General features: G+C 46.2%; 12 protein-coding genes across 12 annotated transcripts; 5 read left to right on the forward strand and 7 right to left on the reverse strand.

Moving 5' to 3' along the window:
* Positions 1–96: 96 nt before the first annotated feature.
* On the reverse strand, positions 97–654 carry FSST1_008664 (DUF3237 domain-containing protein; the record flags this gene model as incomplete). Its single annotated transcript, XM_083225566.1, has 2 exons — positions 97–420; positions 475–654. 2 exons carry the CDS (start codon positions 652–654, stop codon positions 97–99), a joined length of 504 nt encoding a protein of 167 aa, XP_083084625.1.
* Positions 655–1,215: 561 nt separating this feature from the next.
* On the forward strand, positions 1,216–2,169 carry FSST1_008665 (Alpha/Beta hydrolase protein; the record flags this gene model as incomplete). The annotated part of the gene is made up of 2 exons (XM_083225567.1): positions 1,216–1,968; positions 2,017–2,169. The coding sequence occupies 2 exons, from the start codon at positions 1,216–1,218 to the stop codon at positions 2,167–2,169; spliced, it is 906 nt and encodes a 301-aa protein (XP_083084626.1).
* Positions 2,170–2,560: 391 nt separating this feature from the next.
* FSST1_008666 (bZIP transcription factor) lies at positions 2,561–4,187 on the reverse strand (the record flags this gene model as incomplete). The annotated part of the gene is made up of 2 exons (XM_083223880.1): positions 2,561–3,955; positions 4,047–4,187. 2 exons carry the CDS (start codon positions 4,185–4,187, stop codon positions 2,561–2,563), a joined length of 1,536 nt encoding a protein of 511 aa, XP_083084627.1.
* Positions 4,188–5,212: 1,025 nt separating this feature from the next.
* Positions 5,213–6,340, reverse strand: FSST1_008667 (chaperonin 10-like protein; the record flags this gene model as incomplete). The annotated part of the gene is made up of 3 exons (XM_083225569.1): positions 5,213–5,423; positions 5,471–5,551; positions 5,607–6,340. 3 exons carry the CDS (start codon positions 6,338–6,340, stop codon positions 5,213–5,215), a joined length of 1,026 nt encoding a protein of 341 aa, XP_083084628.1.
* A 633-nt stretch (positions 6,341–6,973) lies between these two features.
* On the forward strand, positions 6,974–7,891 carry FSST1_008668 (aromatic alcohol reductase; the record flags this gene model as incomplete). The annotated part of the gene is made up of 1 exon (XM_083225570.1): positions 6,974–7,891. The coding sequence occupies one exon, from the start codon at positions 6,974–6,976 to the stop codon at positions 7,889–7,891; it is 918 nt and encodes a 305-aa protein (XP_083084629.1).
* Positions 7,892–8,108: 217 nt separating this feature from the next.
* Positions 8,109–10,307, reverse strand: FSST1_008669 (fungal specific transcription factor domain-containing protein; the record flags this gene model as incomplete). Its single annotated transcript, XM_083225571.1, has 5 exons — positions 8,109–8,899; positions 8,957–9,255; positions 9,313–9,744; positions 9,797–10,123; positions 10,186–10,307. The coding sequence occupies 5 exons, from the start codon at positions 10,305–10,307 to the stop codon at positions 8,109–8,111; spliced, it is 1,971 nt and encodes a 656-aa protein (XP_083084630.1).
* A 1,211-nt stretch (positions 10,308–11,518) lies between these two features.
* Positions 11,519–13,280, reverse strand: FSST1_008670 (Zn(II)2Cys6 transcription factor domain-containing protein; the record flags this gene model as incomplete). The annotated part of the gene is made up of 2 exons (XM_083225572.1): positions 11,519–13,139; positions 13,195–13,280. 2 exons carry the CDS (start codon positions 13,278–13,280, stop codon positions 11,519–11,521), a joined length of 1,707 nt encoding a protein of 568 aa, XP_083084631.1.
* A 738-nt stretch (positions 13,281–14,018) lies between these two features.
* FSST1_008671 (RTA1 like protein-domain-containing protein) lies at positions 14,019–15,049 on the forward strand (the record flags this gene model as incomplete). The annotated part of the gene is made up of 3 exons (XM_083225573.1): positions 14,019–14,803; positions 14,867–14,952; positions 15,003–15,049. 3 exons carry the CDS (start codon positions 14,019–14,021, stop codon positions 15,047–15,049), a joined length of 918 nt encoding a protein of 305 aa, XP_083084632.1.
* Positions 15,050–18,366: 3,317 nt separating this feature from the next.
* Positions 18,367–18,939, forward strand: FSST1_008672 (uncharacterized protein; the record flags this gene model as incomplete). The annotated part of the gene is made up of 1 exon (XM_083225574.1): positions 18,367–18,939. The coding sequence occupies one exon, from the start codon at positions 18,367–18,369 to the stop codon at positions 18,937–18,939; it is 573 nt and encodes a 190-aa protein (XP_083084633.1).
* A 980-nt stretch (positions 18,940–19,919) lies between these two features.
* Positions 19,920–21,515, forward strand: FSST1_008673 (glycosyltransferase domain-containing protein; the record flags this gene model as incomplete). The annotated part of the gene is made up of 1 exon (XM_083225575.1): positions 19,920–21,515. The coding sequence occupies one exon, from the start codon at positions 19,920–19,922 to the stop codon at positions 21,513–21,515; it is 1,596 nt and encodes a 531-aa protein (XP_083084634.1).
* A 446-nt stretch (positions 21,516–21,961) lies between these two features.
* FSST1_008674 (uncharacterized protein) lies at positions 21,962–22,960 on the reverse strand (the record flags this gene model as incomplete). The annotated part of the gene is made up of 1 exon (XM_083225576.1): positions 21,962–22,960. One exon carries the CDS (start codon positions 22,958–22,960, stop codon positions 21,962–21,964), a length of 999 nt encoding a protein of 332 aa, XP_083084635.1.
* Positions 22,961–24,318: 1,358 nt separating this feature from the next.
* Positions 24,319–25,347, reverse strand: FSST1_008675 (glycosyl hydrolase; the record flags this gene model as incomplete). Its single annotated transcript, XM_083225577.1, has 2 exons — positions 24,319–24,941; positions 24,999–25,347. The coding sequence occupies 2 exons, from the start codon at positions 25,345–25,347 to the stop codon at positions 24,319–24,321; spliced, it is 972 nt and encodes a 323-aa protein (XP_083084636.1).
* Between the last annotated feature and the right edge of the window lie 527 nt (positions 25,348–25,874).

The raw sequence follows: 25,874 nt of genomic DNA on the forward strand, positions 1-25,874 counted from the left end.
CAAAGTTATTGTTAAGACACGAGTGCGCAAATAATCGTTAAACGCGAGATAATAGCTTGGGTGCTAAATTGAAATCGTTCTTTGCATACCAAATAGTTATCCACTACTTGGATTAACCTTGTAGATAGCATTCTCCACTGCGATAGATCCATTCTCGTTTACCAGCCATCGAAGTTCACCCACGAACTCAGATCGCTCCACCCATTTGAAATCAGGGTGGCTAGTTTCCAAGATAGGTGCGCTTAGCCAGTAGTTCTCACCGAAATCAAGTGTCCTAGCCTTTGGCCCTCGAGTAAAGACTTCCATCCACTTATCGTCGATTTGTAGTACACCCTGGAAGTGTATGTAAAGACCTTGCCCTTCTTTAGTGCGGAACTGTACTCGAACATCAAGATGTCCCGTATTTGTTTCTGGGTCTCTCTAGAACTTTTGTTAGTACAGAGTAGCTGCGATGTAGTGCGTTGTAATCCATACCAATATCCAGTCAGCACCTCCAGGTTGAAGCTCTGCCTCAAAGCCACTACCTTTGATATGGCCATGCGTCAGGGAGGCTATGATGCGATGGTTGTTGCCTCTGGCTTCTGGAATCACAAGGGCTTTTTCGGGCGACGTGTACAGCCGCATAGTAAACACGTGTTCCAAAGATGGTGTCATGTTTTAGATTGGAGTGTTGGCGATAGTTGTTGGAATATTGATGGTTAGTTGGGGCCTCGAGAAGATGAGACGTCTCTGCTTTATTTATACTATGGCAGAAGTATAACTGTAGCTTTGAAATGGCTGGTTTAGTTGTTCGCAGTTGATGGAAAACGGGACATTGCTTACTCTGCCAACCCATGTCTATAGGAAAGATTATGCCAGATAATTCTTCTCGTCATTTAAATGACGAGCTCAACGGTTAGGCTCACTAATCCACTCCCGAATAAGCCTCGCATGGCTTGTTAGTAAAAACATGACTGGCTTGATGATGTGAATGAGAAAGCACAACCAAGTCTCCAATAACAATGTTTCGACCGGAGGTGACAGCTAATCAATAAGTGAGTAAGCTCAAAGCCGGGCGGATTACTAGTGTCACTTTGACTCAGTAAGCACTCCGACGCAGACCAACATGACAGCGTCCCATATATAGAATCGTTAAACCATCAAGGACTTTCTTAGAATCATTAACTCTGTCTCATTTTACTGCCGTTACGACAAATATCAAATATTGACTTCATCATGTCCACTCAGCAAACAGCCAGGACGCAGTATGTCCAGGCCCCAAGTGGCGCTAAATACGCCTATCGCCAGATCGGGGCTGCCTTTGGCACACCACTTGTTGTTTTAACCCACTTTCGTGGCACAATGGACAAATGGGACCCTCTTCTCATTAACAACTTGGCTGTCAAACGTCGTGTCATCACAGTTGATTACCTCGGAGTCGGACTCAGCACCGGCGAAGTGGCTACTTCTATTCGTCAATCCGCAGCCGACATCTCACAGTTCATTGAACTTATCAAGGAACACGAGGTTGATCTACTTGGATTCAGTATTGGAGGCTACGTTGCTCAGATGATCACACTCAACTCTGATCCGAGCAAGTTCAAAATTCGCAAGCTGATCCTTGCTGGTACTGGTACCAGCTATGGGAAAGATCTAGCTCTGTCACCAAACGATGATGTTGGTGCAGTGGCCGGTGTGAAAGATGTCAACATTGATGTTTTCAAGACTCTGTTCTTCCATAAGAACCCACAAGGTGACGCTGCTGCAGAGGCCTGGTGGGGTCGAATTCACGAGAGAAACGAATCTTCCTGCGGTGAGGAGGTTTCTCAATGGTTGAGCAGTGGATATAAAGACCAGGGTAAAGGTATTAAGGGCCAGGCAACTCAAGGTCATAACTTTACGATAAGTGCCGACACAAGCCGGAGTGAGGATGGCGCCTATGATCGTCTGTCAGAGATCAACGTTCCCGTTCTAGTCGCAAACGGAAATGTGAGTAATGACCATAAAACCTTGGAACTTACTAATACTAATATGTAGAACGACTACATGATCCCGACATCAAACAGCTATCTTATCTACCAGAAGGTGTCGAGAGGCCAGCTCATACTTTTCCCCAATAGCGGACACGGTTTTCTTTTTCAGTATGCGACAACCTTTGTAAAACATGTTGAGCTGTTCTTGGAGGGGTAAACAATGGACAGTAGGCAATGTGCATTCTTAAATGTTATATAGCTAAGACAAGAGTCTTATTGCGGCTGTGACTGAGTATGCCATTAATGTTTCAAATTGTTGTAGCTGGAAGTTGATCATGCCTCTGACTTCGATGTTTGCTGCTAAAGTTATTGTCATAAGCCGGTTGCGATGTATGTATTAAAGGTTCTATTGTGTATAAGGCTACTAAAAACTTGCTACAATCCGCTACTTGGCCTTGCCCATACACCTTGTCAATCATCACCGATGAGAGACATCTTCAATGCCATTCTGATGTCTTTTGGCCGTACAGCAGGTGTCCGCCCTAAACAGACAGTCGAATTGCATAAACCTGTTTAGATAGACTTTTAGTTAATTCGACGACAATCGATTAGGAGCTTAGCTTACATGTGATTAATCTTTCTACGTCGACCATTACCTTTGTTTCCCTTCTTGTAGGTGTCTTCCACTGGCTTTGCGGTTGGGGTTTCGGCGGTGGAGGTATCGCTCCCATCGCCATACCCATTAAACCAACAGGGCAGTGCAAAGATGTAGCTTCCGTATCAGACGAAAGTGAAGTATCTTCGAACTGTTGTCCTGAATCTGCTGACATATCGGGTGGTGTGACTGGATCGTCAGCTCGAGACTCGGCCGTCTCCCGAGCTTCTGCCCTCTCGAACATCGCCATGTCGATGTAAGCCGTCACAAAGTCTTTACTTGAAGGTATCGTAACACCATAGCCTCTCAAACAAATCTCGATTTCATCCGCGTCAAAGAAGTCGCCTTCATAGTTAGGATCGATGATGCGTAATTGCTCATTGAGACGAATATCTCGGACTTGTTCAATAGACGGTCCGAACGGACCCATGGAGAATCCTGACATCTCTGATGGTCTGTACGTCTCACTTTGGAGAGATCGGTTTCCAACAGGCAAGTCGTTATTGCCATAACCCTGGTTTGGATAGAAAAGTCCAGCACCACCAACGTTTGTGAAGGGAAATTTCCAGTTGTTCAAAGTCTCCTCCCGGGATTTCCGTACAGAATCGCCCAGTCGCTGAGTGATCTCCTCTCTTGTCTCGAAGTGCAAACAAAACCCAAAAACCTTTTTATACCAGGTCGGAGGTGAGTGTTTCATGGAAGCGAGAAGGAATGCAGCTTCTTGAGATGCCCTATGGTAACGCCTTCCGAACGTGGCTTCCTGTGAACTATACGACCGAGCACAAGGTAGTGAAGTATCATAGGTGGCTCCAGGGAGTTGATAAATTGTATATTCTGGCGTCTGGTTGATTGGAAGCTGGAAGTAAGAAGATTGTTCAAACGCTGATGGCGGTGAGATGTTGTAATTCATGGATGGCATGGTGGTTTCTATGTTGGTGGATTGATCGAGTAGGTTATCAAATTCGAGTTCCGGTACATTGTCAGCCATTGGGAAGCTAAGTGAATGTGCTTGATCTGTGCTGAATGTGTAGCCCGTTGAGTCTCCGATTAGCACTTCATCAATGGATGAAACTCGGTCCATGTCTTGGTCTTCCGTTTCGCTAGTCTGATGAACCTCTCGAGTACTGGCGAGAATGTTGATGGTCGACTTTTTGATGTGCTCAACGATTTCAGGGCTATTCCTTACACCATCCTTCTCCAGAATAACTGCTGTAAAGTTAAGGAACTCGTTCCCAATGTCTTCTTTGGCCTTCTCTAGCTCTTCGACTTTCTTCTTGAGGATATCAATGGCAGATTCCTTCCGCTGCCGGTATGCACGCTGAGCCATTCGATTTTGCATGCGTCGACGCTACTTAGTCAGTTGGAAGTCAAGAGAAGAATATCATTCGCTTAATGGATATAGGCTAGGCGTGCCAAATATGAATAAAGGTGTTACTTACATTACTAACAGATCCGGCTACCTGCGTCTCCACAGGTCGTCCCCTTCTGGGCCCTGGCGCTGGTTCTCGTCCATCTTCGGCACTACTAGATGTCCCTGAGTTCGATTCTGTGATGGAGCAAGGCATCATATTCTGTGACATATTTTGCAAAATGGTTGAAGAAGTGAGGTTACATTCGGTAGTACGATAGAGTTGATGAAGAAGCGGACGCGAAGGCTAACAGACCAAATATGTCTCCTGTTCCAAAAGCCTCCATTAATGAGGTTGTGGAATCGTGGACCCGCACAGCATAGATTCGAGCTGCCAGCCCAGGTTCAGCTCGACAAATGAACCAATGGCTGTAACTGAGCATGGTGACTAAAGGATGACATAGCAGCATTTCTTAATTCAAGACGCCGGTCTTCTCCACCAAGACACCGGCGTCTGCCACCAACACTAAGCCGGCAATACGACGATGCACATGTTTCCATGCCCAATAAATCCACAATTTTATGATCTTTCAGCCAGCGAATCCAGTCAGCGCTCTTATGCGCCTCAGGCAGTGGATCTTATCACGATAATTAGGCTATTCTGTGGGTTAATGTGAGGACTAAACACAAAGCCCCATGTCTCGGGGACCTCAACTCGTCTTACGTTGGATTTTGGGTGGGAGGCGCTGCACAAGTGGCGCCATGGCGCAAACGGCGTCTCGTATCAAGATATCAAAGTTCCATGGACCAGAGGGAAGCTTCCTAACACCAGTGCATACACACCCAACTCAAAAAGAGACAACTTTTAATTAACGCACGAATCAAAATACAATTCAATTCTTGTTGGAAACATCAAACAATCGCCATTCGCGACCCTGGCAGGAGCTTGTTCCCCTTGCGGTTAGCATCGAATGCTCTCGACCTCGAAACCTTTGGGTTCTGGGGTTATACTGCATTCTACGAATGTGGATTCCTATACCGACAAACAATCTGATTTGTCCCGGCTCAGCCCATTAAGATACCCGTTGGACACTTACTCACAAACCCATACCTATTGCGCCCTGTAGTAGAGTCTACGAGAAAATGTCACCGGCTTCCAGCAGGGGAAACCAATTTTGGTATTCACTTTTTCCAATTGTTCGTACAAACTTTATAGAATATGATGTAACTAATACCATAGGATACTGGCCGCTAATCTTACATTTCTAAAACAGCCCTGTATCGCATCTTATTCTTTTCAACGAGCTCAAACACTTCCTTGATTGTCTTCGCACCCTCATGCTTGAAGACCTGCACCATTGGCTCGATGCCATGCCTGGCTGAGAACTCCAACATCTCATCGTGGACATTGCGGGAACCTACTAAACTTGAAAAGACATGGTATCCCTGAAAAAACATAGCTCCAGCACTAATATGATGTTAGTTTAATTACATCTTTGGGATTAAGGCACGTACGGCAGGCTCAGGGGCCCATGTACAGGAGCAGCAAGAGGGATGATAACACCATCCCTAGCCAGAAACTCCTTGACCATGATACTGCAACACTTTGGTCAGTAAGTTCACGTGTTGGCAGTGATAAATTACTACTCACCGGTCCCAATCGGGATACTTAGTTCCGCAAATCACGAGAACATCGATGGGCGCCTTGACATCATCAAACATGTTCTCGATGAGATGAAACTCCTTTGCACCAAGTTGACGTGCCTCCGTCTCCTTACTGGCACTCGTGCTGTATATAACAACATCTGCGCCCATCTTATTCGCATATTGGATAGCAAGGTGACCCAAACCACCAATTCCAAGAATGCCCACTCTCTTCTCCGGGGTGACTGTGGCTTTGAGAGCAGCATAAACAGTCGCACCAGCACACTGAAGAGGCGCGGCATGTTCACTGGCAAGTCCCTCGGGAATCTTGTGAAGGAATGTCTCCTTTCCGATGTAATACGATCCAAAGGTGCCGTTATCGAAGTCGCCTTCACCAAAGATGACACGATCGTAGCAGTATATATCTTTGCCGGAAAGACAATACTTGCAGTGGCCACATGCGTCTCGATGGAAGCCACCGCCAGCGCGATCTCCGACATTGAACTGTGTCACGAGAGATCCCACGGCTTCGACAATGCCAACACCCTCGTGCCCGAGTGCTATTGGGGCACCCATCTGACAGAAGGTTATATCTGTGTGACAAACACCGCTATGTGTGATGCGTACAAGAATATCATGGGGACCAAGGGTAGGTATCTTGACCGAGGTTGGTTTGAATCCCCCATTGCCATCGCCGGAACGATAGACAGTATACTCGGATCCAATAAGCTGCTGAGACATGTTGGTTGGTAATGTCAATTGTAAAAAATGAGCTGGTTGGGCAGATAAAGATGACAAAATTATTTAATTTTGCGTTTAGAAGTTTAGAAGTCGACAATGGATAAAGATTTGTTCACTTTTTGGCTGTCATTGATGTAAGGCTTTATAAATCTCAAACAATACATATCAGTACTAGCAAAATTATAATCAATCAACCATTCCATCATTGCATTATTTTTTATCATTCTCAGCAGCCGGGAAAAGTGAGTAATTGGTGAAACCGGGCGAATTGGAAGGTAGGTTCGCTGTTATGGACGGACATTTTACGTTGCGGAATGGTCTGTCCTTTTCCGGTCTAGTCATGGCGGTAATACTAATCATGCCCGTCTTCGATGGTCAGTAATGAAGTCCGAACCAATAGGAATAGCTTTGCTACTGTTGCATGCCATTTAGTGGAGGTTGTGTTGGAGTAAAGCAGCATTTTTGTGAGCACACCACGAGGAATGCTCAGTAAGCTCAATGATGCATCGCAGCAAAGACATGCGGGTATACACAGCGGCAGCATGTCTATACAAATATGATTGAAGTTTATAACTATTTTCCCTCTCAATTCATATTCAGAACACTCTATATCATTCACATCATCAGCCAAATATGTCATCTCCATTCAAAAACATCCTCATCGTCGGAGCGACAGGCTCTATCGGCGCTATTATGCTAGGTGCCCTGAGCAATGAGCCTTCATTCAACATCAGCGTTCTGCAGCGTTCATCATCCAAGGGAAAGATCCCGACCAACGTCCGGGCCATCACTATCGATGATTCGTACCCTTCTAATGCACTCGTATCCGCATTTTCTGGTCAAGATGCTGTCGTCAATTGCATGACATCTTTGGCCGTCAGCGACCAACTGCGTTTCATTGACGCTGCAGTACATTCCAAGATCAAACGCTATGTCGCTTCTGAATACGGTCTCAACAACAACAACCCCGACGCCAGAGCCTTAAACTCAGTCTTTCGTGAGAAAGGCGAAGTCCAGGATTATCTCCGTTCCAAAGAGTCTACAGGCTTAGAATGGATGGCCATTGCTTGCGGCATGTGGCTTAAATGGAGTGCGCGTAACGACTTCCTCGGAATGCATCTCAAAGAGAAACGATTTGTGCTCTGGGACGATGGCAATGGCTGGTTCAGCACCACCACTGAGGACAATACCGCATTGGCAATGGTGAACGCTTTGAGCAAGAAGTGGGAAGAGACGAAGAACAGGGTTGTATGGCTAAGCGACTTTGCTACCACGCAAAACACGCTTCTTGAAGCCATCCAGCGTCTTAGTGGCAAGCAGTTGACTGTCGAAAGAGTCGACAGTGGCCAGCTCATCAAGGAGAAGCAGACTGCAGTTGCAGAGGGAGACCCATATGCCATTTACTCACTCATCGAAACCGGATTTGTTACCGGCAAGTTTGGGAGCCATTTGGAGAAGGAAGGAGAAATCATGAACGACATTTTGGGTTTACCGAAGAAGGATTTCGATGAAGTCGTAAGATCGGCTTTGCAGGCTGTTGGCGAGGCGTAGTTGGAACGCGAGGGTGAGCAATTGGAACTTGGCTATTTGATAGGAGTTAGAATACGACTTTACCTTCTACAGATTTACTGTGATTTTCAATTAAGACATAAAATGCGCGAAAATATGCAAAATCTGAGTTCTTGCCTAACGTCTTGTGATATACCAATGTTCCATAGGATTCAAGATGAACCATTAATAGTTGACCCATATATTGATAGACTACTGCTTAACGATTCCAAGAAAGGATTCCCAGCTCGTTCAATGGGAGTAACCCAGCTTCTAAATACATAGATTCGACGAAGTCCTTTTCCTTCAACAAGTCTAGCTTCTCATATTCCTGTGATACGCACGAACTCAGATACTCTGGCTGAGCGAATGTATGATCATCAAAGTCCATGCTCTGAGATCCAACATGATCTGTCCTGCCCTCGGCAAAGAAGTGGAATGGAGTTTGATCTTCTTCAAGCCATGGAAGATCCGGGTTGAAAGGTATGTCAGGTGCTCCTCTCCCTCCCGAACTCTCCTCGGTGTATGGCGTGGCGCCATTGAGTATAGCAAGGATGACTGACAGAAATCGTGCTTGAGTAGATACGCGGTCATCGTCTCTTGTTTTATAAGCTGTTGTAAAGGATTCTCGAATGCCCATGGACCTGCTTGCGATGAGGTATGCTGTGGTTGCTTGATTGAGTATCAAGGTTGCTTCCTGTTTCAACATGGGAGGTTCATCGATCCCTTGTGCCAACAATTTTGGAACCAGCATTGCCGCATATGCAATCATTTTATGAGCATTATCCCAAAGATAGTAGATGACGTTCATATCCCCAAAACGAACTGCGCGTTGCAAAATGCCGAAAGCGCTAGAGAAGCAGATACAAGTCGTATGGGCTATTTGGTCGCCGAGGGAAGACCTATTATCTGATTCCAGCAGCACATGAAGATGTATAGTATTGAAGTACAGACACGTGTAGTCGCGTTGGAGGAGGGTGACGGACTGTTGCAGAGGCTGCAGGTTGGGAACTGTTCAGATATCAGCTCAACTCCGTAGACCACGGGCATTCCAGTGTTATTGCTTACAGTTCGAATATATGGTACACCATTCGTCTCCCCATTCGTCAATTTTTTTGTTAAATAAACCCATAGCATTATGAAAATTATCAAAGTCAGCAACCAATTTGGGATGTGAATCGTGGCGGTCCCCAAATTTTGCAATGCTTTGATATACTTCGTTAGCAATATTGGTGGTTTCGAGGTTACTAACAGATGTGCAATCGCCTAATCTATAACTAAATTCTGTTGAGTCAATCCAAGTCCGAGAGATTGTCTTGGGAATAATAAGCGATGTATGTGGGGGGTGCTTGTTGAGATACGTCAACCTAACTTTGGGTAAGCCTGTATTGATTCCTGTGTCAAGTTCCAATGATAGTACTTACGTTCTCTCGCTACAATGAAAGATGGCCAAAGCTCTCTGTCGGTCTCTTTCTTGACGCAATTCAAGCTCAGCTGAGTCCAGGGCCTGTCTCCCCACTGAGGTGTCCCGGTCAGGTATGTTCCATTCAGCATAGGCTGCCATCCGTGAGGCAAACCCAATCAATACTTCTCCTCTCTTATCATTTGTATCCTTCCAGTGATACATGCAGATGATAGCCCAGATGTTCTCTATTACCGAATCACATTCTAGAAGAGCTCTACCAAGTAATGCTTCGGAATGATCTTTGATAGTCTTGTAGGATTCAGGATGGAATATCCTGGCTGCGATAGCCAGTACCATCGTGAATAGTAAGCTAGATCGACTTCTTGTGTATATAAACGAGTATAGCTGTGGATCCAGGAGTCCAACAAGAGAGTTGAAATGTTGAAAGAACCTGTTTCGTTAGCGACAAGTCTCGACTTCTTTGTTTCCAAACATAGACGTACCCTTCGAAGAGAATTTGAGCAGATGGTCTACTAATCAGTCCCATATCGATAGGATCATTATTCTTCGTTGGGTTTGTTGTGGAGTCAGGCCTTTGCATCAACAGATCCAAGCGATTGTATGATTTCGTTCCTAATGTTGTTTCTGTGTCGAGAGTGGTGCCTAACGTGCCTGGTGTAAATAGTGACAGGTCAGATCCTGAATGCGCCGAATACGACCCCGAAGTTCGATTATTGAAGCCAGGTACTTCATTATTTAGCAGTAAGGCATCATGTCCGCCAGCCAATGGTTCTGCGGGATTGTTGTTTGTTGAGTTCTGCGGATCTTCCCTGTGGAAAGCGTATCATAGTCAACAATTGAGGTATTCCTTTATTCTCCTCTCTCCACATACCTCTTTCCTACATGATTCCTGCGCCACATACCTCGTCTATGCGTCTCGTATATACATTGTTTCCCTGACCTTTCACAACGATCACATGTTGGCGATGCTGATTTTGAGCTGACACATTTCATCTTGGCGCGTCGACATGCATTGCAAGAAACGCCTTCAGGTCTACAGGTCATCAGCTTCTTGATGTCTGACTGTTTCTGCCAGGATGACAAACCGTTTCTGTAACTGTAGACTCGTATGGTCTTCCATGTTCACAATTGATGTTCACAGACCTGATCATTTAGCAGGCTAAACTTCGTATCGGCAGTTTCGCAATTTAGAGGGTTTACAACAGCAGTGAAATTCAACAGCAGATAATAAATATATATTTTCAAGACTTCAGACGTTCCAAAAAGAAGCGATGGATTACTTGACTCCCGTCGCTTCAGTTATGAGATACCGCCGCACAAGCATCGCCTGATAGGGCTGAATCCACCAATTGTCTGGCTAGTGCTAGATCAGTAATATTGGTAAATCTAGATAATTTGTAAGCCACGTCACAGGGCAACACAAACAGCAAACCCAAGGGGGGATTATTTAATGTGAAATCGAATTTGTCATTAATCAGAACACCGATAACTCACGACGCAAACGGGGGTCATAAATGACGGTCCCTGTCGGCCAAGTTATTAAATTGCGCCGCATCATAGCGCACGTAGGCATGGTTACATCAGCCACCTGCTTAGCATCGATTTCGATTGTGGTCTGATCTTGTGATTAATTCGAGAGATGAATAATCGATTATTACATTCGTGTAACACTTGTAATACTAAAAGGAAGATGATTTGTTGACAAAAAATAAATACTTACCGGTCGGCATCCCCTTTGTAAGAAATTGCTGGTGAAAAGCCGAAGAATAATTGCTTTACAAGAAAACGCTGATTGGTCGTGAGGTTTTGTCATTTGAGACTTTAAATTGGATGTATCTCTAATCGATAAGCTTATCAACTCCAACTTGACCTTATCGTCTTATCATATGAGCATAGGGTAATCATCACGATATTATGTGATTCACCCGCCTTGGTTTTACTTCCCAGTGAAGACATAGTTATTTATCTACAGCACTAGTTTTATTCCAGCTAGTTCGCGGTTTTTTATTGCGCTGTATACCGGAGCTAATGGTAGGGCGGAGTGATCCAATAATACACATTAGACAGCAAGTCCAGTCCAATTCTCTTAACATAACGTGTGGTAGCCAGCCGTGCAACACAAAATATATCCAAAAAGTGTTGTGAATCACGCAATAAGATTACTATTTACACCATTCATTTCAAGATCCCCTCTCGATTAGAAATTAGCCAACCTCTTCAAGAGGCTCAGTCCACTCTTCCCACCACTCAGATTTAAGCCACGCCCACGAGCGAGGCTTCTGTGCTTCATCAGCAGTCAACAGCCGGTCCACGTCGATACACCTGTACAAGAGGCCCTTGCTAAACTTTTGCTTGGTAAACTTGGTGGCTTCTCTCGTTTCAGCATCGGGGTCAATAGGCCAGCATGCATTGATTCTGTCCTTCTCAGGGATGTTAGAAGGAGAATCAAGAGCGGGATCCTCGGCCCTCGAGACATTCAAAGACACCTTGTCAAACTGTCCCTCTTCCGTTCTGATGATAACTTCAATCAGGGAACCTTCGGTCCTGGGACACCATGGTCCTTCTTTCCCACTTCGTAAGATCAAGCCCAATGCTCTCCGGCGCCAAAATCCATTTCTGTATTTCTTCGCGGTGTAATACAATGGATGAAAGACCGACATCTCTGGATTGAAAGAGGGAAGTTGACCCAATGCGCTGTTTGATAGATCGACCTGTAGATCTCTGTTGAGTAACAATGTTTCTATTGTAGTGATGATTTCCTGGAATTCGGGGCCGTAGCAGTCGTACGCGGTTTCGCGAGGCTCCAGAATAGTAGCTGTATGGATCAAGGCAGTCAGACATTGAGAGCGTAGAACTACCAGGGATTCGTGTGTGGTCGCGTCCCATGTTGAAGGAAGTTCGTTGACCGATAACCACAGTTTTAGACTTGCGAGTTGACGGCCTTGCTCAATCAGCATCTCGGGTGGAATTGCCCGGCGAGTGGTGTACTTGTAAGCAGATGCCTGTGCGTCGAAGTGGTAGCACGAATGCAGGATTTTAAATAGAGCCTGGTCTGGGGGAAGAGACTCGACGATCTTCGTTGTAACTGGTGGGAGTGGAGGTAATTCTGGATGGTGACATACACCATAAGTCGCGATATGAAGATCAAGCTTCTGTAATAATAGTGATAGACTTTGGGTATCGACATCAGCTAAGAGCTTCTTGTCGGTCCGCGATAACATGACAGAAAAAGCCCCTAAAAGATGCATTAACCCTACGTCCAGCTTCTGCTGTATGGCTTCTGAAAATGCAAGAAATAAACAAGCTACGATACAGGAGATAGGTCCATGCTGTAAAGTAGCTAGATCATGCTGCACCAGAATCAAAGCTTGAGTATATCGCTTTGTGGTCTCGAGACCGGAACAAGAATTGTCTACTCGGAGAACATATTCGCTGTAAGATGCTCCGAACGCTTCGGCTGCAGCTCGTACCGAAGGAACGGTATGTACCAATTGAGGTACAGTCCGAGTCCAGAATGATTGCTCGGCGTTGTTTCTACCGCGCCGAGGACTCTGCACCAGGACACCACAGGCGAGATTGACAAAGGGACTTGAAAGGTAATAAGGGTCAAAAGAGAGGTCCATAAAAGGTGAAGCGATGTCCGATAAAGTCGAGGACGATGTCGATGACGAAGGAGAGGCCGACAAAGGTACTAGCGACGTTGTGCTTGCCGTTCCAGGCGGTGAGTCAAGAAATGCTCCACGAGGATAACCTTTGCATTCACGCTTTGAAGATTGACAGCGTTGGCATATAGGCTTGGCTTCATCGCACTTGATGCGCCGGGCTCTATGTCACTTTAGTTAGCGTATGTGTTTCTATGGTTCAGAAAGTGAGGCCATACTTGCAGGTGAAACAACCATTCTTGGACTGCTTTACGTTGGTTCTAGTGCGTTTTGGCTTTTCGACATCTCCCAGTGACACTGTCATATTGAAGCTTTTAAAAGTATCCAGGGTTGTGAAAAAAAAAAAGACCGAATAAAACAAAGACCGAGGACCAGAGATAAATGAAGTGTCATCGTCAAAGTAGGAGTGCCCCTCGCAAGGCTGATCGATGTTATGTAATGTAGGTAGCTGTACATAATAACAGCGTGAGATTCCCCAACACGGCAGGTAGTCGAGACATGTCAGCATCGGAGATTTGGCCTCCGATGGATTGTGGATTTATGGAATCAGTTTAGCTTGGACTCAAAGACCGAGGAAACTATGGGGCGATTTTCCCATCATCCAATAGAATACCTACTTAGCTTGCCCCTGGCTGACGACGTCTTGAGGCTTGGGCAAAGACCAACTTCGTAGGATTTTAGTGCAGTTGGCCCCTGATCCAACTTCGCCAATCTCTAATTTCCCTTGTTTCAATTCCTATTTCTGTTCCTATTTCCATTCGATATTCGAGGCTCCGCATTTGTGATTTAATATTACATATAAAACACAATGATAAGCCTCGTACCCTCGGTCTTTAGACCAATCATAAACCTGGATTGTCTCTGGTAAAGTCTGGGGAAGAAGACCGAGATCAAATTAGCGTTACAAGAGAGATAGAATTTTGGAATCTATAAATGTAGACGAGTTGGCATAATAATCATTACATTCTGAACCATATCAACTCTACTGTCTTTCAACATCGACAAGACTTTTATACCTCTACGACTGAAATCTAACCTCAAAATGGCGGAAGAAAGACCGATCTGCGTGCACATCTCTGAAGAGTGCCCCATCGAATACACTGTTTACGGTTACCGTCCGAGTCTTTGGGCCAACACTCTGCTAGCATCACTCTTCACCATAGCCTTTTTCGCCAACATCTGGCTCGGCATTCGTTTCCGGATCCGCGCCTATAGTATTGTTCTTACCTTGGGATGTTTGGCGCAAATGATAGGTTATGGCGCAAGGATAGGAATGTACTTCCTACCATTCAACGCCATCCCGTTCCAAGCACAAGTCTGCTGCCTCATCATTGGCCCAGCTTTTAACAGCGCGGCTGTGTATCTCATGCTCAAACACATCGTTGCACTGTTCGGCCCCGAGTGGTCCCTGCTTAAGCCGAAGCTGTACACTATCATCTTCATCGGCGCCGATATCGTGTCATTAGTCCTGCAGGCTACAGGGGGTGGGATCGCTGCGACTACTACTATTGGTGACGATGATATGCTAAATCTCGGAAACAACATCATGATGGCTGGTATCGCCTTTCAGGTGGTTACCTTGTCTGTATTCGCATCATTGTCCACAACATTCTGCATAAGGCGTGTGCGAGCTGTCAACTCTTACCCCCTGAGTGGTAACGCGCTTCAAACCTGGCAGGCTGTACGATTCCGTTGGTTTATCTGTGGGCTTTTTACAGCATTTTTGACGATATACATTCGCTGCGTCTATCGAATTGCTGAGATGCAACATGGGTGGGGCAGCCGCTTGATGAAGGAACAAATCCCTTTCATTATTCTAGAAGGACTGTGAGTAACTATCTCGGCCGAACGATCCAATTGCCATTAAAACACTAACAATTTGGGTTCAAGTATGATTCTCATCGCAACATCCTCTCAAACTATTCTCCATCCAGGACCGCTATTCCCTGCTTTTACGAAACGCGATTGTCAGCATGGTAAGACAATCGGATCTCACTTGCGTGGATGTCAGCTAACCACTATACAGTCGACTCATACACCGAACTGCCCATTGTACCCAAGTACACAGTGTAGTCAGAGTTAAGGTAGAATGATTGTGTCATAGGGCGAGGTGTCTGGTCTTGAGCATGTGAAAATGGGGCTTCGAAGATAAATTACCGTGTTTGTCAAGTGTCAACAGTCGGTTTGGTCTTTAGTCGCTCGTCCCTAGATAACTACACGAGAACTTGAGCTAATAATAACTTGTTGTTCTATCGAGTGCTAGTGGATGTCATACAGTAGTGTAAAGCTTGATAAGAAGACAGGGCATAAACCAAAACAAGAAATCCCTGTCGCCTATCAGCTTCTCTGAATAACATCGATCACCAAACCGAGCCCAAATCATATTTGTGAGAGACTATCGACCTGCTTGCATACCTGCTGTCCGCCACGCCTGTCGGGCTTTGCGCAATTAGTCCAGACTTGTGGTACGAACAGCCTAAATGGTTTAATCGAAGGATTTCACTGCAGTCTCGACATATCATTATTCCCTTCCTTAATTAAGCAATCCGGGAAATTGGTGAGTCAGAACTTAGACAATCTGGAGGCGTTTTTAGTCCAACCATGGCTTACCAGTGACACTACCGCACGTTTTTTGTGGCTGCCTTGATATCGTATAAAGTGTTCAAGCTCGTATGATTCGTCGCCTAGAAAGATGGGATAATTGCCAGGGCAAGATAACGTGATGGGCACTAAAAGTTGGCTCCCGAACCTGTTGACAGCTTGAGTGGATGAGAAGTTACGAAAAGTAGAAGCAGCCGAATTGTGCAGCACAAACACAAGATAGTGGCTTACAGGATACGGAGCTTGTGCGGTGCATGCGTTGTTCAATTGGTTGCACAACTGTTGGAAGGCCTCGATAAATCCATAGCATGAACGCAGGATCTTCAGGCTTCGTGTTGGCGAAAACTATTCTCAAGTCTAGTCCACCTCTATACTGCATCTGCGGCTCGCTCGACGTGGAAACCAGTTTTTGTAGCTTCATTTCATTACGTTATCTCTCTTCTGATTCATGTTGATATAAATATTTGCCGCATTGGTGGCGCTCTGGCCTGACCAAGAAAGGTCTGTGTGTAACGGTTCCTACATCAAAACGTGGCTCTGATGGCGCCGCCACGACCGAAACTATCTGAGAGCTTATTGCAACGAGGCATGACAGTTGTCAGCCCAGCCTTTTGAACAGGTTATATAAGCCTGCATAATGTACTGCAAAAGTCAGACAGCAGGCTGCAGTCTGCCATTAGAAGTAACTCGCCCGATTTGGTGAGATAAGATACTACGTCGGCAAGGACGGATATGAATCCTTTCAAAGTTCAACTCTCATCATCATAATGACCAGTGTTTAGTATATTGTTTTACCAATGGCAGGCCGTTTCTGATGCCGGGGTACTCATGGCAGCAGCAGATTTAAATGTGAATTGATTTGCTGACCCAGTCATCATTCGATTACAATGCTTTGAAGTGATTGGAGTAAGTATCAGGCTGAATCTCGTCAGGCCGGACCACATCCGGTTGCACGCCTAATGCAACAATGAACGCCTCTATTAACAGTTAAACCATTCCTCATAACAGAAAAACAAGAACTAACAGGATTTTGTGCTGACGGCGTCTTCTGAATGGTGTCATGGTCGTGAAGGAACCACCATGTGTGTGGCCTCAACAGCCATTGGCGATAGCCTTTCTAAAAGTAGAACTTGGGGCTGCACTGTGCAGCTTGAATACAACATAGATGGCTGAGCTTGTTACTATAGCTTTGATTCAGCTGTCAAATTAATCACAGCAACTTGAGAATCACAACTCACCGCACCGCGGACGTTAAAACTCCATTACTCAAAAACTTAATGTATGGCGCAATAGCTGCTAGAGTACAAACAACCCTGTCCATTGAGCTAGTGGAGTCGATCCCTGTAAATATGCCATCGTATCAATTGCCTGCAGTCTTGGTCTCTCTTGGCGTCATTGCCGTCTCGATCATGATCATGATGGGCTGCGTTGACCAGGCAGTATGTGTGCTGTGAAACGGTAAACCAATGAGTGAATATTTTCTCGTTGTGCTGTTTGCCAACAGCCCACCACGGTGGACGATCAACAGCCAAGGCCGCAGACCCGGCTGCCATAATTCATTTATTTATTGGTGACAACTCATTTGAACGCGGGGCTGAACATGTAGCCTGTACTGTATCTGCATATGTCCTGTAGTAAGCGCACGCTAGCTCAGTGGGAGGCTACAAGGGCCCGAAGACCGGTCAACATGTTGGTGGGATTCAAGCAGGTTGGGCTTACTTGATATGAAGCTGGAAGGATCGTCATCAATTTCGAAATATGCCTGTATCGACTGTTGATCATCAAGTTTGACAACGAGCATTCGCAACCATTACCTACCTTGAGTCCAAGACTGCCAAGTGAAGAAACGAGTAATTGACTGCCGATCAGATAGTTTTGGAGCACTAAGGCCATTTGTGTTCTGGTCTTGGCATCTATTTGTGTCCCCATCATACCCTGCAATGCTAAGCTTCGGTGCCTGGAAATCCCCCGCAAAGCCAGTACAACCGGGCCAATTCCTACCATGCAGACTGATTTATAGGGCTTAGCTTGTTTTTGCCATCATATCATGAATCATGATATGACTTGGTATCTGGCGATACTTCTCATAAGGCTTGTAGGAATTGCAACCTCTCATCCGATCACGCGATTCGTTATGCGACGCACGTTGAAAGCTCCAGTAATAAATATGCTGCCAAGTGAAAAGAATAGAGGGGAAAGTCTTCCACACGTCCAATGGTATAATGTTGTGTGGCGATTAAGTATGCAAAGCGACGTTGCCTTTTGTATTCTTACTGGCAGGACAGGTAAGCTTACTTGAAAAGTGGTGTTACTTTGAACGGGCCAGAACTGCTCCCAGCCTGCATCAATAATGGCTGCCGACCTGCATTAATATTGCATAGACACGAGCTAGATGGCATATACGAGCTTATGGCTGAATTCTTGTGTCTCCATTGGTGGCCTAGTTTGTCCAACGTGTAAATATTGTGCCAAGGCATTCAACAACAATATCATTGTAGGAATAGAGTCAGGCCAAACACTCTACCCATGCCTTTCTGTGAATCTGAGAATTCGGGCCCGAGTCAAGATGTGATCGGTACGGATTTGTGTATCTCATGGCATGACAGACCTGGGCAGCTTGAAGAACCCAGAGCTGCGTCCACCAACTAGTATAAAGATGCCGCCGGCTTCCCTCAGTCCATGAGATTTTATCCCAGGCTTCAACCCACCGGCTTAGACTTCATCACCATTCTTTCAAGAACACCTTTCTCTCAGACTTTAAACTCAAGACCTTCACTTCAGCCGAAAACATGAAGTTCTCTTCTGTGATTGCTCCTTTGCTCTCTCTCCCTCTGGTCTTTGCCACCCCCGGCGGAGACTACGGACATCACCCTGAGAAGCCCAAGACTGTCACCAAGACAGTCACTCACACTGTCACCAAGCCCATCTACAAGCCCCCGGTCACAAAGACAGAGACCGTCACCAAGAAGTACCCCGTGACCGAGACGGTTACCAAGTACAAGTGGAAGCCTCCTGTTACCAAGACTGAATATGTCACCAAGTGGAAGCCTCCTGTCATCAAGTACAAGACTGTCACCAAGACCGACACCGTCACCAAGTGGAAGCCACCAGTTACCAAGACCGAGACTAAGTGGAAGCCACCCGTGACAAAGACCGAGACCAAGTGGAAGCCTCCTATCACCAAGACAGAGACAAAGACCAGCACGGAGACCAAGTACATCCACAAGCCTCCCGTCACCAAGTACAAGACCGAGACGGTCACAAAGACCATCACTGTCAAGCCAAAGCCTACCTACCACAAGCCCGGATACGAGAACCCTGGCTACGGCGACGGCGGTCACAAGAAGGAGTACAAGGCTTAAGTGCTCAATCTCGGCCTACTGCAAATCCTTCAGCCCGGAGCTTGTCACTTCTGGCCTGCTGGGCTTGTTCAAAATTTGATGGATCATGAGACTTCTTAACACTCCTTGTAATTTTTTAATGTCTTTTTTATGTCAGTATTCACGCATTATTCCCGCTACAAGCCGGGCTGGTGGAATCAAAGGTGGCGGCTTAGTCGCGAAGGCGAGAGGGTAAAAATGGTGGTAATCTTCTTCGACACATTCTTTCCATAGGGGACATAGCCGCGGCATGACAGCGACTAGGGTTATCTATAGATTTGACATAGCTTCAATTTTATTGTGTTTTGCTGGAATCATATCATCCATAATACGTGGCACTGGTGACTTGATGTTTAAGGCTGAACACGGAGATAAATTGTGACCAGGATCTTTAGAGGCCAAGACAAACTTCCGCACAGATATCCACTCTTTTTATCTTTTGTGCATCACTCCATCTAGAAAATAAGCATATGTCAAAAAAGGGCTGTGATGGGTTTCCAAAAAGTCAAAACTGGCGACTTATGCGATAAGGATATTTAATGTCAGGGGGAAATCAGCTGCCTGGGGTTACTCCCCGCACAGTGCTTCTGTGATTGTTGTTCATTTCTATTAGAACCAACACAATCGAGTTCCAAGGAAGGTGGGAGGTCAATGTGTCTGGACTCTCCCTTGCTAGTTTGTGTCGGCAAGGGATACAATATCTGCCCTGCCCAGCCTGATATACAATTTTTTTTCTTGGGCTGTGAGACATGTGTTCCGACTAGCCTTCCCTTATCTTGCTTCTGAGACACTGTAGCTTCGCCACATTCTTTTTGTGAAATAGGCGGCATGTGTCCTCAAACACAAAGCCCGATGGTGACCCCTTTTCTTATTGTGATTCTTTGACTGCACCATTTGGAAAATCTGGTGTTTCAAGATACATTTTTCTTTTGACCGTGTATTGAACCGCACAACTCGACACGATGCGGGATGTCAGCGCAAATCCGAAGTTGAGTCTGTCAACAATTCTCAATATGCAGAGAATCTACAGGCTCGCCGTCATTGTGTTTGCGCTATCTCTAACCTTCTACACTTTATCATTCTTTTCGGATCACCAGTTGGGTGTCCCAGAATGGAATCCGTATGAGGGGGGTCCATCTCAACCACCCACTGTTCCTGTCGACCAAAATCGCCGATTTGCTTTAGTCGTTCCTGTCACTGGTCCCAGCCCCAACTTATGCAAGACGATATTCTCTGCACTTGCTCTAGGATACCCGAGCCCTGTCGTCATCAATTGGGGAGTGGACTACCATGACATATCCCATTGGAGATTGGGCAGGAATCTCCCCAAGATTCCCGGTTTCGTACACTATCTCGATTCCGTAATGCACCCCAACGCTACGTCTCTAGAAAAACTGGAAGATGATGACCTGGTTCTTATGGTTGACGGTTACGATGTCTGGTTTCAGTTACCAGCCGAAGTCCTTCTCGGTCGCTACCACGAGATTAACAAAAGAGCCAACCAAATGCTGCGCAAGCAGTGGACCGGATCAGGCCCGATGCCTATGAAACAAACTATTGTGATGGCTTCTCAAAAGAAATGTTATCCTCATGACCCCGAAAAGTTCGGCATTGATATACGTTGCGACTACTGGCCAGAGAGTCCATTGAGAGCAGATCTTTATGGACCAGAAACGGACAAGAACAGTTCCGACTTCTACCACAACAGACCAAGATGGATCAACGGTGGCATGTATATTGGCCCAGCAGGTGACATGAGACGAATGTTTCGTCGTGCATTGAATGATATGGAGGCGATGATCGGAGATGGCTTCCAGGTGCGAAGTGAGCAGGGTATGTTGGGCAACCTGATCGGGAAGCAAGAGGTCTGGAGAAAGTGGCAGCGACATAATCGGATGCAGAATGATGAACTGAAAGGACTGGTCGATGAGAACATGGAATACTACGCTGGACTCGACTACTCTGAGGAGATTTCCGGCCAAGCCAAGTTCACAAAGATCGACGGAGACGATGAACTCTATGACGCCGACTTCATCTCTCTGGGCGATAAGGAGGTTATCAAACAACATTCAGAGGCTCTGGGCATATCGCCAGTCCGACTAATGGGGCTACCTGACGATGTCAACAAGTCTCGAAACCCGCTGTCCGACCTTGATTATACTGCAACCTGGAGTACAATGCCTCTGTACGCCGACTTTGTTATCGGGAGCGTGCCAGCGATAATGCATCACAACGGTTACAAACAGCGACGCCAGACATGGTGGGATCGTCCGTGGTATCATCAACGCCTGAGAGAACTCGTAACTCTCCGCCTCAAATCGCATCCCGTTGATGAACCGCTGGCAACCGTCCGGGCTGGAGACCACCAAGTTAGATACTGGGGTGTGTCGGCTGAAGCGAGAGACAGATATCCCCGAAAGGCCAATGCAACAGCGAATGGCAGGTTCGCCAAGATGGAATTTAAGGAGCTGTGCCGATGGGAAGAGAAGCCACTGAAAGATGCAAAGGATACTTGGTGGGAAGAAGTACTTCGAGACGGCAAAGGGCCGTTTAGGTAATTATTTACATTTGGCGTGAGTATGTCTGTATAGAGAAGGATATCTACAAATTTCCGATAGCAACCGCACTCAATCAACAGTTAGCATCGGTATTGTAAGTTCTCTCAAGCTCTCTTGTCTATCAATTTATGTGAAGTGATCGTGGCCATTGGTTTAGAGTCTTGCATTATATATTAACCTTCTTGACACCTAGGCTGTTCTAGTCATCGTTTCTACATAGATCTGATCTGTGTCCTCGAATAACGACCTGTTTTTACTGCGCGATGGAGAATGTCTGACGGTAGAATAGATGATACTAGTGAGGATTGAAAGTAACAGATTATTGATGAGTTGAAGTCGAAGAGATAAATACACATTAAATTGAAAGCAGTGCCAAATACCCATAATTATACATCGTGCTGAAAGTAGGAAATGACAGGTAAAAAATGAGCGATTCGACAAATGAACTAGACTTCGTTGTGGTTCAGATACCAAGCAACAAATTTGACAATTCCCTCCTGCACTTTGGTCTTGGGCTTGTACCCGATCAGTGAGCCCGCCTTGGAAACGTCTGCGTATGTGAGTGGCATGTCTCCAGCTTGCTCTCCTCGCCAGTCAATGAGTGCTTTGCATCCCAATGTCCCTTCAAGTACACTGATAAGGTCTATCAACTTGATGGTCTGCGACTCTCCAAGGTTGATGGCTTCAAAGAGGGAACCGTCATAGTCAATTGCCCCAAAGATTCCATCGATAATGTCGTCGATGTAGGTGTAATCTCGTATCGAGGAGCCGTCTCCAAAAAGAGGGATTGGCTTGCCTTGGTGGATGAGTCTGGTGAACTTGTGGATCGCAAGATCTGGACGTTGGCGAGGGCCATAGACGGTGAAGAACCTCAGACAGACACAGCGAATCTGATACAGATGAGACCATGTGTGGCACAGCAGTTCGCCTGTTGATTTCGATGCAGCGTATGGCGAAATGGGCTTTGTGGTATTCTGGTTTTCGGAGAACGGAGCCTTTGCGCCCAGGCCATAGACACTCGAGGATGACCCAAAGACAAATTGCTTGACTCCAAAGTCTTTGCAACACTGCAGTAGGTTCATCGTTCCAGTGACATTGACGTCGTAGTAAAGGTCTGGGAACTGCAGAGAGGGGAGGACTCCTGCGCGAGCCGCAAGATGGACCACGACGGAGAAGTCGCTTTCGGCGAAGATGGCCGACAGGGCTGGCACGTCGCGGATATCAGCCTCGTAGACTGTAAGGTTGGGGTGTTGTAGAAGGCCTGCGAGGTTGGCACGCTTGATTTCGGGGGAGTAGAAGTCATCGAAGTTGTCGATAACCACGACCTTCCAGTACCCGTCGGCAAGCAGCGCTTCGACAAGGTGGGAGCCGATGAAGCCTGCACCACCCGTCACCAAGATGGACTGTCTGGGTATGGAGCTGCGGAGTGTTGTAACGATAGTCATGATTGCGATTGGTGCGTCAAGTGAAAAGGTTGGATATTCATGGGCCAACACTCATGCATTCGACTGACAAGTGGAATATTAAATGAATTGGGCCTCTCCCTTCACAGAGTGCCAAGCAAGGGAGCCTGAAAGGATATTCACACAACATTTCGCCCCGGCTGCCCCTTCTTAGTGTCTCAGCCTCAATGTCTGATTAAGATTGATATCTACGCTACAACTGGTCGAATTACTATCCAGTGTCATCCATAGAGAACGCGGTATTGGCATTGTGGCTTGCTCAAAATGCAAGTCAATCCCTAGTTTGCATAAGCCATCAAAGCAGGGGCGAAATGATAGACAGAAAGTTACCCCTCGACCTCTCGGTCCAAAGTCCAACAAGAATGAACGTTTGCCACATGTACAGAGTACAAGCCTCTTAATTTCCACATCCAACCACTGAGACTTCGGAGAGGTATGCCGCTAATCAGCACGTTGCGTTGTACTACAAATTAGATGTCGCAAGTGAAGCTACGATTCGGAAGCTGCCAAGATGATTCACAGTCAGCGGCAAACTTTGTATTCGGTACCGAACCGTCCCTTACAGAAGTCCATACCGTCTGATCATTTGTTTTTGTATGCATCGTAAACACGGTCACGTTTCGAAGTGTCCAGGCTAACGATTGATGTACAACCCTCCCTAGCTCAAATGCAACAACATTCCTGCCGACTTTGTTTTACCAAAATAGTCGCCCTATATGATAGGTCTAGACACACACTTCGTATTATGAATGTGTGTATGAAGTTGAATGTGAGAGGAATCTTGTCTTTAATATCTGATTCTTCTCATCATATCATGCTTATCCCTTCAGTGCAGAACCACAGAACGTTTACTTGCAAGCGATTTCAGCTTTGTCGGACTTTCCTTCAAATCCCTTTCGAGTTTCATTATAAATGACGACCTCGCCTTGATGTGTCGAAGTTCGGATGTCAGACATTGAATTAGACTGAGCAAATGCCGGCTAGCCGACATCTCAGCACATTAGCATAGTATTGTCAATAGGTGCTTCCCCAGATACTGACAGCTATACAGTGCTACAGTACCTATCATACCAAGTCGTGCATTCTCTGTACTATGCGATGTTTTCTGTGTACCAGTAGCTGGACAAATATGTGGGCCAGTTCGTACCCGGGACATGTTCAACCTAGGTATCTACATCTATCTTTATGGCGTTTTAAGGTAGTCCAGGTCTGGGCATTCTGGTAAATGGCTCCCTAGCATTTTTATCATCGTATCGACATATTCGCAACGACCAGTTCCAAGGACAGAAAGAAGGCTCATTATTGCTATTTTCTACATAAAGCGATGAAACTGATGCTATCTATTTGGAGGGCTCCGCAAATTGGAAAGAGAAGGGCTGCACCTTTCCAAAGTTAGGCGTGCCATCGGAATTGGCAGTCAAGGGCTGAGTCATAGCATATCGAGTGTCATCGCAAGCACCGTTCTTGTTCGAGGTAGCATGGAACGTAATGAAAGTTTGCTTTCCGTCAGGGCTCTGGAAAAAGCTGTTGTGTCCAGTTCCGTAACTTCCATTCGCACTCTTGAGAACACAGCCATTGGACTTCTTCCACGCAGACGCCTTGGCTGGGTCAGTTTTTCCGTCCCACTCAAGGGTTGCGACGCAGTAATCAGGGGTCCAGCAATAGTTGGCAGAGTAGGAAATGTAGGTCTTTCCGCCGAAATAGAGAGCGTTTGGTCCCTCTTGCACGGGGGTGCCGCTCTTTTCCCAGGCCTGATCAGGCTGGGAGATGATGCTTAGGGCGCCGGCGGACATGAAGTCGGATCCAAGCTTACGGACACATGTAGATTGGTATTGAACACCAGTCATGCAAGAGTACACAAAGTAGTTGCCGAACTGGTTGGTCCGGAGGATTGTACCATCAATACCCCAATCATCAGAAAGTTTGGCTCCGTAGGACCAGCTGTCCCAAGGTGAGGCACCACCTAGGCGAAGTTGTTAGTTACAGTCCTTTAACTGGTATGTTTGAGTATTGTACTAACCCTTGATAACATGAGAACGCTGTCCAGTAAGGTCTTCAGCCTTTCCAGCAGTGTAGTAGATGTACCATTTTCCACCCAAGTAGTGAAGCTCAGGTGCCCATACGTTGGATGATCGAGAAGGGTCTGAGTCTGTGAAAATGACCTTGGGAGTGGCAGTCTTGAGCCCCTCGATAGTAGTGGCGCGAGTAAGCTGCAGATTGGTCCACTCAGTCGAGATGAGATAGTAGTAACCACCACTATAGGTAATCTGTGGATCACCACCTCCCGGGTTTCGGATGGGGTTTGTGTAGGCACGAGCCGAACTGACAAGGCCGAGGGCTAGGGTAAAGATGTTGTTCCAGGAAACCATGATGATTGATAGATGATTGAGTGAAAGAGCTTGATGGATTATCAAAACATATAGCGGTATAGCCGACCTTTTATCACATACGAACCAATATATTTAGGACTGTCCCATACTATCGCTCCATTACAACCCGCACCTCTTCCGGGTAACCTTCCTATTAAGCTCAAGTTTGATCGGTCAAGCGGCTTGTGACTACTCATTCCATATGGCGCGCCGAATACATTGGTTAGTTCAATGCGCCGATCTTATGCAGACGCATTGATGCGGTCCAATCATACAGTTTGTGCCCCTGTCAAATCCCCAGGTTCTATCTTCATCCCTGGGTTCCATCTTCATCCCCAGGTTCCATCTTCAATCTTAGATGAGCTTCGGGAGTTTGACCTCCGCAATTATTCTTAATGTGTGGAGTTAGTTTAAGCCGGTCCAGTGATGAACGCCCATCTCTCGGTTGAGGTTGGGATGATTGCGGGATCCCCGGATACTTCAGCTGATGGATCAGGCTAGCTTGGCCGAGTTACGGAGCATCTCAC

The sequence above is a fragment of the Fusarium sambucinum genome, chromosome II (assembly GCF_050947815.1).
Source record: "Fusarium sambucinum isolate potato_lamoka chromosome II, whole genome shotgun sequence".
NCBI classification, from domain to species: Eukaryota; Fungi; Ascomycota; class Sordariomycetes; order Hypocreales; family Nectriaceae; genus Fusarium; species Fusarium sambucinum.